This window comes from Esox lucius, chromosome 19 (genome assembly GCF_011004845.1).
Source record: "Esox lucius isolate fEsoLuc1 chromosome 19, fEsoLuc1.pri, whole genome shotgun sequence".
Taxonomy (NCBI): domain Eukaryota; kingdom Metazoa; phylum Chordata; class Actinopteri; order Esociformes; family Esocidae; genus Esox; species Esox lucius.
In genome coordinates this window covers 31,515,177-31,534,322 of record NC_047587.1, presented here as the reverse complement: position 1 = coordinate 31,534,322, position 19,146 = coordinate 31,515,177, and the positions used below count along the sequence as shown (strand labels likewise).

At 40.6% G+C, this 19,146-nt stretch overlaps 1 protein-coding gene across 2 annotated transcripts in view; it reads right to left on the bottom strand.

Moving 5' to 3' along the window:
- Positions 1–4,572: 4,572 nt before the first annotated feature.
- wnt7bb (wingless-type MMTV integration site family, member 7Bb) overlaps positions 4,573–19,146 on the bottom strand; it is a 36,009-nt gene continuing 21,435 nt past the window's right edge. For both annotated transcript variants that reach the window (XM_010883903.3, XM_010883902.3), the window contains exons 3-4: positions 15,699–15,970; positions 4,573–9,552 (exon numbers count right to left, since the gene is read on the bottom strand). In XM_010883903.3, the coding sequence (XP_010882205.1) occupies positions 9,073–9,552; positions 15,699–15,970 (752 nt within the window). In that variant the 3' untranslated portion in view covers positions 4,573–9,072. The remainder of the gene's footprint in view (positions 9,553–15,698; positions 15,971–19,146) is intronic.

Sequence of the window (19,146 nt, the reverse complement as noted above, 5' to 3'; positions counted from 1 at the left end):
TAGATGGACATGGTCACGCAGAAACAATCCCATTCTCCAGCCCCCCTCACCACCCCAACTCGGTCTCTCTTTTCTCTCACGCACACACCCACACACGTCTGCCCAGCCTGGGATTAGATCCATCCTGTCATGTAAGAGTGCTAACGTTGTCCTTACTGTAGCTGTGGGGCCTGGATGAGGGCGTGAACCACATAAGAATTGACCCTGCTCATACTGTATGACCGCCGCTTACCGCGATGTCTAACATAAACAGGTGTCCCGGCCAAATTGGACGTCATAATTCCCTAGGCTAAAGCCTCATCTCCACATATACATATAACTTTGAATTTCACGACATCTATGAATCTAACGTTATTTACAGTTTGAGTTATGTGTAGTAATTAAATATTTTTATTGAAACTTATTCACCCTGAAACAAAGATGTAAATCATGTTTTTATTGTTTTTAATGTATCTGACTTGCAGTTCTGTTCAGATTTGTTCATCATTTCTAGTCTACAGCTACAGTGGCTTTGGAATGGTATTCAGACTCTTTCACTTTGTCCACATTTTGTTGTGTTATAGACTGAATTTATATTTATCTACACACATTACCCCATAATTTTTTTTGAAATGCATGACAATTTATGGAAAATCTCAAATATAAAAGTATTCAGGCCCTATGCCAAGACACTACAAATTAAGCTCAAATGCATCCTGTGTCCTTTGATCATACATTAGATGTCTCTAGAACTTACATTTATTGGACATGATTTAGAAAGCCACAGGCCTGTCTATATAAGGTCCCACACTTTCCAGTGCATGTCAGAGTAAAAACCCAGCCATGAAGTCCAAGGACCTTTCCATAGACCTCTGCTAAGCTTATAAAAAAATGCCTCATTTTAAAATTGGAAGAAGTTTGTAACCACTGACAGTCTTCCTTGAGCTGGACATCCGGCCAAACTGGCTAACTGGGCAAGAAGGTCCTTGGTCAGGGAGATGTTAAAGAACCCAATGGTCACACTAACAGAGCTTTAGAGTTTCTCTTCAGAGAAGGGGAGAACCTTCAAGAATACAACCATCTCTGCAGCACTCCATCAATCAAGCTTTTAAGGAAGAGTGGCGAAACAGAATTCACTCCTGAGTAAAAAGCATATGATATGCCATCTGGACTTTGCAAAATGGCACATAAAGGAGTCTGTGAGCAGGCGTAAAAAGTTTCTCTGTCTAATGCGACACAAACCTAATTAGCAGGGATGAATAACAAGCAGTATCTCAGATGGTAACAAGGTAATGCGCATCAACTGGATAATACAATCGCGCCAGTGAAGCATGGTGGTGGGATTATTATGCTATGGGGATACTTCTCATCGACAGTGGTTGGGAAACTGGTCAGGATTGAGGGATATATGAAGGATAAAGGAAAATTAAAGAAGGTTCTTGAAGACAAACAGATCCAGAGGGTCCAGGAACTCAGACAGGAGCAAAGATTCATCTTTCAGCACAACTGCGACCCGAGGCACACAGTCAACTCAACGCTGTGTTGGCTTTGGGACAAGTAAAGGAAAACTGCCCAAATCCAGGTGTGAAAAGCTGGTAGACATTTTAAAGAATACTTGTAATTTCAGTGTATTGTGTGTAGATTAATGGATAACTTTTTTAAATCAATGATTAATTAGGTCTATAACACAACAGAATGTGGAGAAAGTGAAGGGGTCTGAATACTTTTCAAAGACTCTGTATTCCCACTAAATACAAAAACTTGATCTGTACAAAGGAAATATGCAAATATCTCCACAAATTGTGTATTTGTACCAAATGGACATGTTGGAGATAAAAGGATGTGCATGTTGTGCCTTTAAGCTTCTTTTCAGCTGAATTTTTCACAAAGCAAATAAAAATCAAAAGTTTAATGGGTTTCTATTGAATTTTTCACTGAGGTGTTTTGTCAGAAAAACAAATGTGTTAAATCGTCAATGTGCCCTCTGGTATTGGTACCTGCATTCACCTCAAATATACAGTGGGTGTATGCTGCTGAACATGATGAGAATATTGTGGATAAGAGCAAGATCATTTTATTTATTGGCAGCCATTCATGTCAATCATCACGTCACCCAGAGAACACCCTCAATATTTATTTGAAAGGAGCACAGGATCATCACGGTTCATATTCACCACCCTGTGAAGTTCATCATAACTTATTTCATCTGTAGCTAATCAACTGCATACCTTCTCCAGTTGTAGTAAGAGGACCGCAGAACATAATCATTGCGTGACTCCAAGTTTACTTCAATATTGTTTTTTTCCATTAATATTTGTGCATGAAGGCATTTATACTGCCATTTCTCACATAATTACTTTTCAGACACAAAAAATTTTCCACCACATTGAAGAAAAAAATATGTTTTGTGCTTCCTGTTTCTATCACGCCAGTCATTATTTCTTTTAGGAAGCATGAATATACTCACATATAAACTGCGGATGGAAATGTGCTTACTGATCCTGTATCCTTGTGCCATTGTTAGTCTCAATGGGACAAGGGTTGTTTAGAATGAATACATGTTTCACTGATATTGGTTAACATTTTTTGCAATTTCTGTATGGACAGCTCTCTGAAATATCCTCTAAATAACATGCATTATCTGTTAACCTTTGTACCCAAGTGGTACAAATCACAACATGAAGTGGTTCTGTTGAATCAGGTCATTGCAATCTCTCTAAAGGAGAATCCAGTATACCAAGAGAACATTTTAGTAAGATGCCAGGTGGGGGGGTAGTCAGGTATGTTTGACAAGTCACTGCCTTGGGTCTAATGACACGATCCCAGCTTTGCCGTGTGGTCTATGATGTCACTCAGGCCTCTTCTTTGAATAGCCATGTGTTTCTCACCACTAATATCAAACAGATGATGCAAAACCTCAAAATGATGGTCTTTCAATAAGACAAGCAGTCAAAACAATGTAAAAGAGCTGATGTGGAACACCATTCTAACCTAACAGCAGATAAAAGATTGTTAGAACTGTGTGCCCTGTGTTGCAGTCTTTGTTTTCCTAGTGAAAGTCTTGTTGATTTAGAAAAATATTTGTCAACTATTTTCTGTTAATTCAATTGAATGTGTTTTTACTGAATATGATAACATTCATTTCAGAGATCTTTAGAGACTTAATTTACCTGATCATTTCAAATAATAAGATCACAATAAAACTGCATGGTAGGCCATAAAAAAGTCCTGCACCACGGGAACAGAGTTCTACCATACTAGGAGAGAGTGTTTTAGCAACACAGTAGTGCCTCCAGACTCTCTTATCGGCACATCCAAAGACATCATGTTCCTTCAATAAGAAGACAGGAAAGAAAGCTTTAGAATGATGCATCCCTCTGGGGACTTTTACATATGTCTCTGCACACTGTAATTGATGTTCAGTGTCTGTAATACAAGTCCCTTATTTTTTCTGGATTCCTGGATTATCTCAAACCTTAACTCAAACTTCTCCTGACTGGATTTCAATACCCCCACTTCACGTTTTTAGTGAATGTATTTTATTTGCCGCTCTGCCCTCTCTCCCCTCTCTCCCCCACAGCAGCTGGGTGTTATCTTTGCGGGTCTCATCTGTTTCCATTAAGTAACAAATGACCAGATAGAGCAAGAGTCCCAGAGCAGAGTTGGGGAAATGTAGAGATTTTGTCAATTCAGAAATGTTAAGAGATAGACAGAAAAGAACCTAGCATCAAGACCGGTGTTTTTCTGGTTGTTCTAGGCAAGGCGGGAACTCTGGGGATCTTTGTTGCTTCTTTAATGGCCACCCAATATCTATTCTACTATCCTGATACTTGAAGCTGACAGTTGGTTCTCGTCCCTCTGGCTCAGACCCATTAGACCACAGGCGGTAACAGTGCCCCATTTCCAGCAGCAGTGAATGCCGATGGTTGTCGGCTGAAGGGGTGTAAGACTTCAGGGTCAATCTCAGGGAGAACTTCATTTGGTCTGAACTGCAACGACATTCATTAAAAAGAAAAGGAAACTTTCACTTGTTTTGGATCTCCAAAGGGAGGCCATCCAGCTTCCTGTCCTCTCTCCATCCTCTTTTTGCTCTGTTGATATCCAACTGGGTTCAAATAAGACTTGGCAGCCTTATTTTGGACCGCTCTTCTGCTAGTTAAGTCTGCATCCCAAACGGCACCCTAATCCCTCTGCATTTACACACTCAGTCATCTTTAAGTTAACACTCCTTGCCAAAATGGCCTACATCGAACCTACCCCTTTTCAGTCTTATAAAATCATTAACATAGATGTGGGCTGGTTATAAACTATTGAGAGCAGATACAAACACTGATACAACTTTTCAGTGGCAGTGTAACTTTACAACTCTTTCTTCCCCGGTCCGTTCCGATTTGGAAAACAGGCACGTTGCTCTCTCCCAGCGTGAATTAAAACACAAGCATTAGCTAAAAGAACATAACCATAATGAACTAATGATTTTTATACACAAACACTAGCTGCTTTACAAGAATGCACACACACAGCAAAGTCTTATTTTCTATTTCATATTTTTTAATGACAAAATGTTTGTCAGAAACAAATGTATGTATTTTTCTCAATCCTGGGTATAGTATGGGGAGATTAGGTGATTCCAGTCCCCAGGGTTTCAGACAACTAACAAAACACATCTTACTTCTGCTCTGTTGCCCTGCTGTAATGCTTTTCACATACAGGAGAACGAGTGGGAGCGCCCACCAAATCAATCAAGTAGCATGGCCCTTTTCACAGTTTTGTAGCTCCACTTTTTAAAGAAAATATTTGAATTTGTAATGTTGTTAAATACCATACAATAAAACGTTAAGAGATTTGTTTTCAATAGGTGCACGTTTAAAAAAATCACCTGGTCCTTCTGTAATTTGATAAGGATAATATAGATTGTGTTACTGTTCTATGATCAACCTATGAATAACTATTGTGTTTAAATCAGTTCACCCATCTTTCAAATAAACGTATACCCCTCTGTCCCAAAGCAGTAAATATAAATATAGCACATTTCAAATATACTGTTCAACTCCATAGTGAACAACCATGGAAATATTGACAATATTGTATTTAAATACAAATGAAAACATAATATTTTGTTGTGAAAATTATTTGGTAATGTATTCATATCAGAATTTGAAAAGCCCCTGACCCAGCATTCTAAATATTAAATGCACAGTTTACCTAAATTACTTCTCACTGTATCTTATTGATTCAGCGTCTAGAAAAGGACATGACTGTTATCAGCTACTCCAAAAAAGAACCTTTATTAGCTACTACAATGATATGACATTCTTTAGCTACTAAAATGGCATGACCTTTATTAACAACTACAATGCAAATTTGAAGCTATGGCCAGGTAAACAGACCCGACTGTTAGAGTTACTATTATTAGAATACATAGAAACATTGATTTTAACAACAACCAATAACAGAACAAGAGCCAACAAATTAATTGGTTCAAAAATGCTATGGGTTTCTTTACTTTTCGATCTCATCTTAAGTGTATTTGATTATTCCGTGTTACAGAACAAAGTAAATTAAAATAACACAAATCATATTTATGATTAAAAAATATATATATATCTCCACAACTGCTGTCTTAACTTGGCTTTTTTGACCTTCCCCTCACATTTCTCTCTTCCAACCAGCCGTTCTTACTATCTCCTATCTCCTAACCAATCATTCTTACCAGCTCCTCTCTCCTAACCAATCATTCTCACCAGCTCCTCTCTCCTAACCAATCATTCTCACCAGCTCCTCTCCCCTTACCAACCATTCTCACAAGATCCTCTCTCCCCTTACCAACCATTCTCACATGTCCATTTCTCTCCTAAACAGCCATTCTAATATGCTCCTCTCTCTTAGCAAACCATTCTCACAGGCTTCTCTCTCTCCTAACCAACCTCCCTCACCAGCTCCTCTTTCCTAACCAACCTCTCTCACCAGCTCCTCTCTCCTAACCAACCATTCTCACAAGCTCCTCTCTCTCCTTACCAACCATTCTCACAGGCTTCTCTCTTAACCAACTATTCTCACAAGGTACTCTCTCCTAACCAACAATTCTTTTCACTTGCTGTTTCCGGCTGCACATGCACGTCCTGGTTCCATCCAGCCATCCCATCCATCTAGAAAACACACTCACAAAAGAAACCACACTCTCACATTTGTGCCCTTCAACAAGAGGCAGACTGAGGCACTTCCTATTCAGCACAGGTCATTTGCATGGAGCTCCATTTGCCCATTTAGCGACTCTAAGTGGCAATCCTGCCAACACAGAGAATATGGAAAGCATTCCGACAGTTGAGCTAATCACTTTCCTGGCACTCCATCAACATGTAAAAACATCTGTAGCACTTCAGAGCACATATTGATGTCAATTATAGTATCTTGTATCACATTGTGATAGATATACGGAACTGAATTAGATCAATTAATCAGACAGTGAGTGAGAAGATTTGGCTTCACTAGCAGCTCTACCAATCCAAGCCAGACAACCCCTTTTACCCAGAAAAGACAACATAAGGCCTCCCAATTAAGCTTTACAAAACCCCAAAACTCTCTCTCTCTCCCACAGACTGCCTGCATGTCACTGTCTGACTCCGAGATAGGCTCTGAGAGATAATTTACTTCTGCTCTGTGCGTGCCATAATCAAGGCAGATGAACCACAGATTATTATGAACACATGCTGGGTACAAAATAATGTCAAATTCAGCAAGCTGGTTCATATATTTATTTATTATGTTTAATAATTTATGCTTCCTTCGCATCGCCAAAAGCCATATTAAGGGTGGTTGGAACTTCTGAATAAGGGACATTTTTATATAGACGTTGGTGGCTTACAATCTCTACATACAATAGCCAGACATAATAAGAATGTGTTCCATTGCAGCGAGTCAGAGTATAACTAAGGGCTTTGGATATTGGGTGGAACAATTGACACGGGCAACGGAAATGAGCACTGACACATTGTGAGAATCGACTTGAATCCGGACCCAAACAATACACAGTAGGATGTTCTGCCATACAATGTTGAGATAACTAGCTTGAAATAATAAACACCTTTAACATGGCAAAGTAACTGACTCTAGTTACATTAATCAGTAAATTTAGGATGACTTTTGTCTAATTGTTGGTGTTGGTGTACCTAAATGTGCATGTATTGGCTATTATGAGGAACTAAGATCATCTGGATAATCTGGATAATATCCTTGTTTGTGGGTTTGTAGTATATATAGAACAAGTAACAGGCCACAGTGGTTTTAATCCATATGAGAATGCAAATAAATTTGATAAAACTTTATGATAAGTAGCTTCAGTCAGCAGACCATGCAGTTAAGTACACTACTATTGTATTTGGAGCACCTACATTGATAGCATAACAACGATAAAAGGATTAAATGTACATCACTACGAAAATAAAACAGCACCTTCACCTCATTTGAGTGGCTATTATTCAGTGTGTACAACCTATGACAGACCAGTTCATTTTAGGAAAACCAAGAAAATGAGAGATTCTGGGTCAACCGTGCGTCGTCGAAAACTCAAATGAGCAGAAAGAGTATTTCCTATCAACATATGAAGCTTAAACATTACATACAAAAAGGACTGATTATGCTTAAGTGACAAAATGGTGTGTACTGATGCTTTATGTAACTGAAGCTCCACGTAGCCTGACACTTTGGTATAGCGTACCCACAACCAATGAATACAGATGGGAATGAGACCACAGCTTTGTATGCAGTGAATTAATGAAGCTGTTGGCTGAAGCCTAACATTTCCTCTCGAGACCAGCAGACTTCACTTACTTTCATTCTCAGTCTTGTTTTTCTTTCAAATGGGAGTTTATTTAATTTTCATTTGAGTTGTATCTGAATAGAAAATGATATCAGTGCAGCACTCTACAACACATCCAGCAACATATCAATATCAATATCACGTTTAATGAATTGAGGAAGGATCTTTGCGGTTAAAAAAGGAGTTCTCTTGCTACTGTCTATGCTTGAAAATGAAAAAGTCCCCTGACAGGATTTACTGTAGGCCCACTTTCTGGTGCATAAATGACTGCAAACAAAAGCTATGCTATTGAAAACTAGAAACAAAGTTATTGACTGAAATGTGAAATACACTGTATTGGTATTGTTGATATGTATTTGTAGTTAACACACCAGTAGCAATGGAATAATTTTAAGAGAAAGGGGAATTGATAGTGGGTTGGGGGCATTTTTCTAAAGGACACGCATCATCTTCAGTCAGAGTTTTCTAAAAAGTATTTTTTACACTTAGTACAAAAAGAAATTTCTACCCGTTAGTGCTTCGTTTTAAGATACTATAACATAAATAAACAATTTATTTTCAGTGTTCAAACAGACAGTTCCAGTGTGACTGGAAAACTAACATACTCCACCGTATTCCAGTTGGCAGCAGAGGGCTTACTATTGAAACTTCTCCATTCAGCTTTCGGTGCGCCCCAAGGCACCATGCTAACACAGCCTTCTTCACGTCTACACAGCTCCAAAAACAAATCACCTCCAATTTTGGGGGCTCAAATATTCACCTCTGTTCTCTCCCTCTGTGGAAAAACTCCAAAGAGTTCTCACTAGAAGACTTTTAGAGGACCCTACCAGAGTCTGATCCCTCAACAGTTTAATTATCTACAACATCTCCAGAGTCTGTCATTCTGTTCCATGTAGAAGCTGTTCAGTGAAATAAAGAACTACAAATCCCGGGGTGCAAAGCACAGTTCCAGTCCAGGCACCATTAGTTTCTTGTAGTCCCAACTTTTAGAGTCACATCAGTACATGAGCACACATTCTGTATCAGAGTCAAAGATCTTGGGTAGTATTATTACCTATTGATAATTAGCCTTTACTTTCTTAAAAAGCAAATATAGATTCTGCTGTGCAAACAATGCTGATATTGAAAAAATCCATTCCTTTTGTATTTAAAAATATCTCCGTTCCTGTTCCAAAACATTTTTCCTCTGGGGGTCATCCTCAACGTCCAGCTAGTCCTGCCACGCCCGTCCCCATCACTGTCCCATACCGTAGGTCCATAATGCCACGCAGGCTTTATTTGCAGGTAAACACCTCCGTCCTCTCGCTGCATGTGTTGCACTTGACGAAGCAGCACCACTGGAACTTACAATTGCACTGCCACACTTTGGTGTACTGGTGCGTGTTGTAGCCCCGGCCGCAGCACATGAGATCGCAGCCGTCCGTGTGGGGCGAGGTGCGGTTACACAGCCTCCCCTGGGTGCCGACGCTCCCCGTGGCCGCGTCCTCCTCGCAGTAGTTGGGCGACCTCTCGATGTAGACGAGGTCGGTCTCCATGGGCTTGCGGTAGCCCTGAGTCTTCTTCACCTTGAGGAAGGTGGGCTGGCGTAGTCGGCTGGCCCGGACCACCTCCACGTGTACAGCTTCGTTGTACTTGTCCTTTAAGACGTAGCCGATCTCTCTGAACTTCGGAAGGGTGGTCCAGCAGGTCTTGGTGGTGCAGGAGCCTGACACGCCGTGACATTTACACTCCAACTTCATCCGCTCCTCTAGGACCTGCAGGGACACACAAGCAGTAACAAGAAGTTACATAACATCACACACCATAACATTACATGACATTAGACACCATTACAAGATATTATACAGCTCCGGAAAAAATTAAGAGACCACCGCACTGCACTTTTTCTTTCCTTTCCAAAACAGTCAAAAAGGAAGGTTTTGAGTGAGAAACAGAAGGGTTACAATTAAGAGACCACTGCAAATTGAATGCTTCTGTTCCTCACTCAAAACCTTCCTTTTTGACTTTTTTGGAAAGGAAAGAAAAAGGTGCAGTGGTCTCTTAATTTTTTCCCAAGCTGTATGATCTTACTCTACATTACACAACATTACATGAGCATGAGTCATTACGTTGGATTACTCTGGCAGGCTCTGCATTAAAATGCATGGATGACCTAACTTTGGAAATAAAATCCAATAGAAACTCCAAGGTTAGGGTACAGAGGTTGCTAGCTAGTCCTTATGCTAATCAACATGTCTGTGAGAAAAGATGTTCCTCAAGATAAGATCATATCATGGTCAGTCTGTAATAAAAGGACATTAGACAGGACCAAGCTGTTGTCAGTGTTGTTGGACTACTGCACCCTTCTCAAAATCCCTATGAATGACTTCTTAAGCCAACAACAGTACTTTGGGTGGGTTTGGCAACAACTACTGAACTGCCAAACAGTGGTCAAATGCAAGGTGAAAATGTGAAAGGACTGTTTGGTTACACCAATGTTTCTTTTCAAAAGTATGACAAAATGTTATGATACTTATTAATCAAAGTGCTCTAATGTCTTCCCAGACATTTAAAAGAAGACATACTCAGATAATAATCTTGGCTACATGTTTTTGCAAGAGAATACTTGAAACCATCAAGTTTAAAGGCCCAGTCCATAAAAAAAACTTATTTCCCAGTTTTCCTTAGGGTATTTTGACAGTATGAAATAGTGTTCTCACAATAACATAATTTATAGATTCATATTGATACAAAATTTTTTATCAATATTAAAATAATAACAAAACAACACAAGAAATAGAAAAAGTTGTCACTGAATACAGGCTGCTAAACCAAGCTACTGTGCTGCTCAATCATTGGACATGATTTGAATTCAATTCCATTACATTTGAACATGTATTTATAGTCAGGTATGCATTAACTAATTAATTATACAATAATACAAATGCTTTGACCATATAATGGTAAAAATATGAATAAACTAGGTATAAAGATGTATAACCTAATCACAGTAGGTAGTGTTATGTTGAAGTCATTGTCCCCTTTAAGATCTTCTGTTCTTTCACATAATTTGTTTACTGAATATTTTTAGATCTTCTACCAAAACCTATGATTGACCCCTGACACTCACAACTGGTTGTAAACAATAACTGCAACTAAACTCTTCCTGTATTTTTGATCACACTCTGACATCGATGTGGAAGAAATTTGGCCCATTCTTCTAAGCAGAACTTTTTTTGCTTGAACTGCTGGTTATAAGTCCTGCCACAACATCCCGTTAAGTATAGGTCTGGCCACTGACTAGACCTTTCCTAAAACTTCTATGAATTTTCAAGTCAAGTATTCTAGGTCCTTATACAAAAAAGCATCCAACACTACCGCCACCATGCTTGACCTTTTCATATGGGTTTAAAACTTGAATGCAGTGTTTTGTTTTCGTCAAAAAAGCTCAACTTTTGACTCATCTGTCCATAGAACTCTGTCCTGGAGTCTTGAAATCTTGACAGGTTGTTATTGCTGCAATATAGTGGCTTAGAAAGGCATCTTTGAATCTAGTAAATAGTAGGAAATATCTTTGCTCTAACTAGCATATTTTTTTTTACATTTAATGACAATGCTCTTATTAGCTAATGTGAGCAAAGTTCAAAAAATAGCTAGCAATGTATATTGGTACATAAATAGTGTATGCCAGAGGGGTGTAGTCAAGTAGTTTATGGGAATCACTGGGATACATTATATAAGCAGGGTACGAGTGCAAAGTGTTATATGGTGATGCAATTTGACACGGCAATCTCAATCATTTTTACAGATGGGGTGCTTTTGATGATGCAACCATACACTAAATTGTGATATTTTGAGGCAGTATAAATAGTAAACTAGGAAAACGTGAAAATGTATTTTGGGTAAAATTCCCCTTTAAAGTTATAAAATTACTCAATGGGCAGGCTGAGTCTGTTCAAAGAAGAGGAGACAAGGCGCCAGGCCGGCAAAGAAAAGCATAGGAATTGAATAGATTTTAGCTTCACTAGTAAGCCATCAAGAAAAGTTAGTCCAAACTTGCAATAAGCTACTAGTATCTTTGAAAAAGTATTGTAAATGGTAAGGACATTGTTATGTGAACGTTTCGTCATGCCATTTTGCACTATTCAAGAGTACTGTCTAGTGTGCCGTTAGGACGTCAACAGCCCAGACAGGTTTAAAAGAAAAGCACTAGCTTGCTATGTGGAGTAGGCTCCAATGTGCACCCTGCGCTCACTGATCCTCTCAATCACATTTGTTAGAAGTAGCAAACAATTTTTGATGCAACGCTACTCTGAACCTGATGTGTTTTTTTATCCAAATAACAGAATGTCTGCCTGCCTAGCCAGGGTGGAATGTTTGGTTGTCAGTGATGCACAAAACCCATGTGATTGTAATGGACCCAGTGCTGTTAATCTGGGGAAATGCAGCGTGGCATATACATAGTCTCCAAATGAATTTCCAACATCAAAGTCATCTGACAACACATTTTACGGGCCAACTATACCGTATGTTGGATTTCTTTTCCTAAATATGCACAAAGTGATATATTAGACATACAGTACATTGATTATACCATTAAAAACAATTACAAAGTCTGCATGTGTGTTTTAAGCATGTCTCTCTTCATACCCTATTATTAAAAGTTTTTTTTTTTTAGCATGAAGCTGTACTACATTGTTGCGTAGGCGTTTATATGACAGTTGTCCATGATTTATTAGGAACACTGTCTATAAACCGTGGTACTGTCTTCCACTGATTGATTGTTTGAACAGATGTTTGGATGGCAGGGCCTCATGGATTCTGGTATTTCTCTGATATAATGTCAAATTCACAGTTAACACCAATGTGTTGCTAGTTTTCTCTTCAGTGTAATATGTACACGTACACATCCTTTATAGAGAGACCAAGAGATATTTTGAATGAAGTGGACATATTTATTTGAGTTCAATATTGGACCTATTAATAAATAACAAAGAGTTTGCAGCAGATGGCTGGTGAATGCACTCTTTGTTTGATGAGGTCCCTGTACTGTAAGTGGAAACTGATGTTTACAATGACGGATCTGTAGAATTCCAAAGACATTTGTTTTGATTTTAAAGCATTCGAGTTAACATTGTTTTATAGAACGGAGCGTTTCATTTTATCCGAAATCACCCCTGTTGTTTGTTCTGTGGGTAGCGCCACATCCATTAACATCTGAGGGTCAAACATGAGCATCCTGTCCAAGTGTGGAGCGACAGATCCCTATGAAGTGGACTGAACAAGGCATATAAAAGATCCTGAGAGGGACATGGACGCCAGCTATATGTCAAAAACAAGGAAAAATGCATTTACTGGTAATATTCTACCATATAATTATCCCTACCTTCCTGAAGACCACATCTATAGCAGGGGAAAATAAATATAAATCTCACATAACCATATACCATTACACTTAAGTCAAATCATTCAGCTATTTAATGTGTTACAGACACACGTCGGCCAGACATGCTCGGCAGATGACCATTAACTGTTTGCATCTGGATTATAGTGAACGGCGGGATCATGGTTTGGGTCGACAACCAAAGAAACATGACATTTGAATAAATGCAGCCCAATGAAATAAATATCCAATCGTCATAAAACAGATTATCCAAATCAACACTTCAGTGCCTCTTATCATAAATCGAAACTGTGTTCAGATACAAACTACATCTGTCACAATAAAAACCCGAAGCGCACTGGTGGCGAGCTCATGACACTGCACCGAGCTCATCTGCACCTCCGACATTTGTGTAGAAAACTGATATTTAGGGCATCTGGGAAATATTGTGTGGTATTCACAGAGGTTTAGTGTCAGGACTAAGTCGATCCTCTGTCTAATACAAACTGCACTCACACCAGTGCACATGGTGTCTTCTGTGGAGAACGGAGTGGATCAACTAACTGAGAAAAGGAGACTGGAGCCTGTAGGGGACATGGAAGGCATTAACACTTCTGTAGCATAACACAACTCTCCCAACCTAATGAGAGCCTTCTATTTGTAAGAACCCAGCATGTATTTGTTGTATGAGATGTTCAGTTCCGTTGGCAGGGCATTTTTCCGGAGCTGTTTTTTTTTTTTCCTGGCACCCCTTCTTGCCCACAGGCCTAGTCCTCGTTTCTATCAGACCCTTACAGCTATACACGCAGTCATGGGTTCATGTACGTACATGATGTCTGACAATTTACACTGGATCTTCATGTGACTTGAAAACACTCAGTAATAGATATTTGTTTGAAAGTGTGGGGAACAGGTAAATCATTGAATCGAGGTATAGCCAACAATCTTATCACGAATGGTGATTGAAAAAGAGGATTTCCCCAAAATGTATGGCACACAAACCACAATGAATGTCTGCGTGAAGTAGACTGACAGAATGGTTGGAAACATTTACTTTACACTGTGTCAAAACCTCTTGTCTGCTACCAATTAGACAGATATGGCTAGATTTCCTCAAAGATGGCTTGTCAAACTCACTGGATCCTAGTGTACAGAGAGACTAAATAATTCCATGGGGTTGTCTGTATTTATTTGGGATTTACAGAACTGGAGCCTACAGTGTTTGTGTCTGAATATTCTAGAAGCTGAGGGATCTTTGTAGTGGTCGAGTTGTAGATTCTCAACTTGTTAGAAACAAGAGTATTTCAGTAAAATGTCTAGGGCCAGCTTCAATGAAACCCCAAACACTGAAGAAAGGGACATTATTTCTGTTTAATTGTTGTGAAAATGCAGACTTTCAAACAAAAACTGTGTTTAGTTGAGTTTCCCTCTTGTCTCGTTAAGCAACAGATTGCACATGAAAATGTACTTTTCTGTCACAAGATCACAGCGTGTGTTTGATTAAATCAAGTGTTCTCTCTTTATTCATTTAGCGCAGTGGTCCAATTGGAAAGTGCCTGATTTTGACAAATGAGGCCTTTTTCTTCATGCACATACTCAGATGCAGTCATTAATACCATTTGTATGTTTTTGCATCTAACTGTTTGCAAAAACATACAAATGGTATCAATTACCAGCAATAGTGTAATCGGTCATGACAGGAATTCTATGGGAAAACAAAAATGGTAACAGACCCTCTACCAAACATCTTCTCGTAAAAGTATATAAAAAAGGCTATATCTATCTGTGATTATCAAAAAGCATAACCACTGCACCCTCAACAAAATAATAATTTAGTTTGGTTCTTTTTAATAAAAAAATTCCCAATACCGATTCAGTGTGAAAACAAGCTCAGACTCAGACAAATTAGACGACTGCCTGCCGTAACCTCATATCAGTCTGCTCACATTAACTGTTCCGAAACAGAATGGGCGAAGTGAAATGGCACTACAGTGGTAGGGCCGAGAGAACTGCAATAATATCCTGTTCCTGACTTTACACTTCGTAATTCCATGAAAGGGCTGGATGGAGGACCATGGTAGAACTCCATTTGGCATTACTCCATTTGGCAGAACTCGCCATGCTACACGACACTCCGCTTCCCCAGCAAGCACTGAGCACACTATAAAACCCTGAACTTATTAATTCAATCCATTTGTCTTAAAAAACAACTCAAACGCTTCGGCAGACAGGCTCTCTCTCTTAGTCCTCGCTTTTACGTCTCTGGAGTCTCCCTCTCTCCCGCTCTCTCTGCCATGGTTCATGATGTTCTGTGTTCTGGGATGACTAACAGCAAACAAACACTGCCGAGGAGAAGTGTGCAACATCACTCCTCGAGAAACATACACCCTGTTACGGTCCAAGAAACAGTAATTAAGCTCAAGCAAAACAAGCTGCTGTAAGGCAAACTGGGACGTGTCAATCCGGACGTCACCCAATCGGGGGGGGGGGTTCTCCCGCCACCCTCTTCATCACAAAAGGCAAACAAACATACGCTACCTTTCTCCCTGCCTCATTGTTATGGAGGTTCATCAGGCGTCTGGTGGTCTTCTTGATCTCGCGGGCGTCCACGAACCTCCTGGAGAACTCGATGCCGTACTTGATGTCTGCCGAGCAGCCTCCCCACTTCCATCCCTCCTCCTGGTTGTAGTAGCCCTGCTTCTCCCGGTCGCAGCCACATTGACTCAGGTTGCCCTGGCTACACGCCGCCGTGATGGCGTGGGCCACGCCGGCGGCCGTAATGGCGTACGTGAATGCAGCTTCCCGGCTACCTGAGGAGAGGAGAGTGGAGAGGGAGAAAAACGGGTGGAACAATTGTCAGATGAACGCTACGGCAGCAGAACACCAAAGAAGCGCAGTGCTTTGTACCCCGACCTTTCTGTTAGGTTTATTCCAACATTACTGGATTTCCGCTTCATAATCTATATAGGAAATAAGGAATAACTCTCTGAGGCAAGACCTACCCTGGTCCTCACTTCCTTCTCCCCTTCCCTCTCCTGCACCTTGGCAACAATGTGGTCACTACGCAGACCGCACATTCCTGAAGCACAGCCTCCAAGTGAGCAGTGCTGTGATTCTATGCGGGGAGAGGAGAGTACTGTAGCTCGGTGCTGTCCAAAGTGCTGAATTCCTCTCCTGGAGCACCTTGCATTGCCGCCCACACTGCTAGAGCTGCGGTCTGCAGGTCTGCCCGGCTGACTAGCGGGCTCTCCGTCTCCGGGACGTTTCTCACTCCGGCGTTCTATCTGAACGGTGCCCTTGCGGTGTTGCGGTGGTTAGGACTTAAGCAGTGGTGCTGTAGACCAAGGTCATGTATGCTCAAGGCCTGAGGAAAAACCCATCCTGCAAGGTTTCTGTGGAGATTTCTTGGTAGATCCGCAGGTTGAAATGCTTTATTTCAATTTTCCATGGCAATAGACAGTAATTGTGTTTGTCCTGAAAATGAACTGGAGATGGAAAAGATTGTTGCCGTGTTGCTTGGCTCAATCAATCTATGGGATAACTTGAAATTGCAAGCTCTTGTTTTTCTCCTGCAGTGATGGGCCAGTTTAATGAGATAATAGCATTGGTTATCCGGGAACCCCCGGTAAATGATCATATGCTTGATTAAATTTTTGGGCTGTATGTGTTAAGAGGTCGAAACCAGACCGAAAATGTCTGCTTTATTTGTGTCTTTGAAAATGACAAGCAACTACATGGTCCAATATCCTCTGCCCAAATGCCCTCTCAACAAATGTCCTCTCCCCAAGTGCTCTCTCCGCTTCCGAAAGCAAAAGCCAGTTTGTGATATGTCTAGCACTGGAACTAATTATGCACCTTATCCGAATTATACCGTTTTATCATAACAAATCTGCAGTACCATTAACTTCTACATTTTCATTTACAAGTAGCCTGCCTACGAGAGAGTTTTTAAAAAGTGTCTTTGCGAAAATAATTCTCCAACTGCAGATTCACGGACTCCTGGAGGGACTGGAACTGGAAGACAATCAACAGACAACCGTAATGCTGGTATGACATAAGTAGTATTTCCTTCAATGAGATGTATTGTCCATGGCCGTCAATACAAATGTTCTTTTTTTCTAACATCCCTTCACCAGAATGCATCCCCCAGTGCTGTCCAATGGTCAGAAGGCAGTCTTTAAAAGGCTGCTGTGCTCTAAAAGGGGACCTGGGGCGTTGTGCAGTCACTCTGAGTGACCCAGGTGTCCCCTGAGCCGTCCTTAATGTGAGAGAGTGTAGAGGGGCTCTGGGCCTCAGAGGTGGGGGGTGGGGGGGTGGGGGGGTGGGGGGGTGGGGGGCTCTGGGAGAAGGGAGGGTGGAATGTGGAGGGAGAACAAATGCTACTGGTGACTAACCGGTGGGTTTCAATGGGCTTGTAAGCATTGTTTTGACATGACTGTTCCTGTTCCTTTACGTAACACACTCGCCTGTAATACAACTGCCAGCATGCTGTGGAACTCATCATTGTGCCTCAGATGCCTGTCACGTCTCCTGTAAGCAGATACCTGTTACGTCTCATGTAAGCAACATTCGAAGTATATCATTTTCAAAGTATTTAAGACATGCAGGAGAGTTTGTGATCAAGTCAGGTCGATGTACTTTCAGCCGTATGATTCGTAAGTTACATGTCTACTTCACGGTACCAGAATCTGAATATTAAGCAATGCACCCTCTGCAAAAGGCCATGGATTCAGCCAAATAACAGGCAAAAAAAAATAAAAGAATAACATGAAAAGTGATACTTTATTTGCCCTAAATAAATATTTAGCAACCATTTAGAAACCGAGGCTGCTCGTCGGTGCTGGAGCTGGCCTGACGGGTCTTCTCCTGCCATATCTACAGTACGATGACTGAGGCCACCAGCCTCACTGGTTACCAGCAGCCATGGGCCCCGCCGGCTCGTGGTCACTCTCGGCTCCCTCCGCCTCACACACAGACACACGGTGGCGTAGTGTGATGGTAAAAACAGAACACAGGCTGGAGTTTCCAGGGTGGGAAGGGTGTTCCCTGGGCCATAGACGCAGGCCTGCTCTGGGCCCATTCAGCCGGCACCAACAGTACACAGGGAAATGATGATGGGTTGGGTTTCTATCAGTTGCCACCCCCTGTCGGTTTTGGAACCGCCCACTGACGTTGACACAGTTAAGCCATGCAAGTAATGAAACCAACTTGGGGAAATTAGCACCCGCTTTATTCTCTTGCAGCGATCCGATGCTTAATGGAGGGTCTGTGGGAATCTGCGTTATCCATTATACAATGATATCAGTGTAATTCAACGTATTTACTCCCGCTGTCATTCATTCATCTTTTTCTGAGTGTTTACCAAACGAGGTGCTAGGAATGTTTGCAGACCTAGGAACCCACAGTTTTATAAAGTGAAGTCGCAGTTTTAAAAGTGAACCTTTTTTGCTATTTTAGAAGTTGCTACAAGATGGTATCTTGGGGAATGTGTCTCAGAATTTTGTCAGGGTAACCACTGTGTAAATGTTCCAACTGGAGGGTTTCAAAAATTATATATTGTGTGGTGGCAGCCAATCAGAGGATTAAAGGCATGTCTTGTTACAGGTGTGGATTTCAGATGTTTTATTTAATTTCTGAAAATCATGTAAAGACTTTACAATTCAAACTACAAAATATAATTTAATTTATATGTATCTTACAAGATAATATGAATTATATTAATAGTGCTGATTACAATGTACTGTAATAAAGCAGTACCTGTTTGAAATGTGCCTATCGATCCTGAATAATTTTAGTAAGTCTCATTGAAGATACAAATCTGTCAGTGTTAAACCATAACGAGTGATGAAAGGACAACAGAACGTATTAATTGCAATAAGCATTACAACTGCAAGTGTCCTTAAATGATCTAACTCAAAGCCAATCCCCTACTAAGCAAAGCATCCAGCACAAAGTTTCTTCAGGAACACTTCGCTTCTTTTAAAAA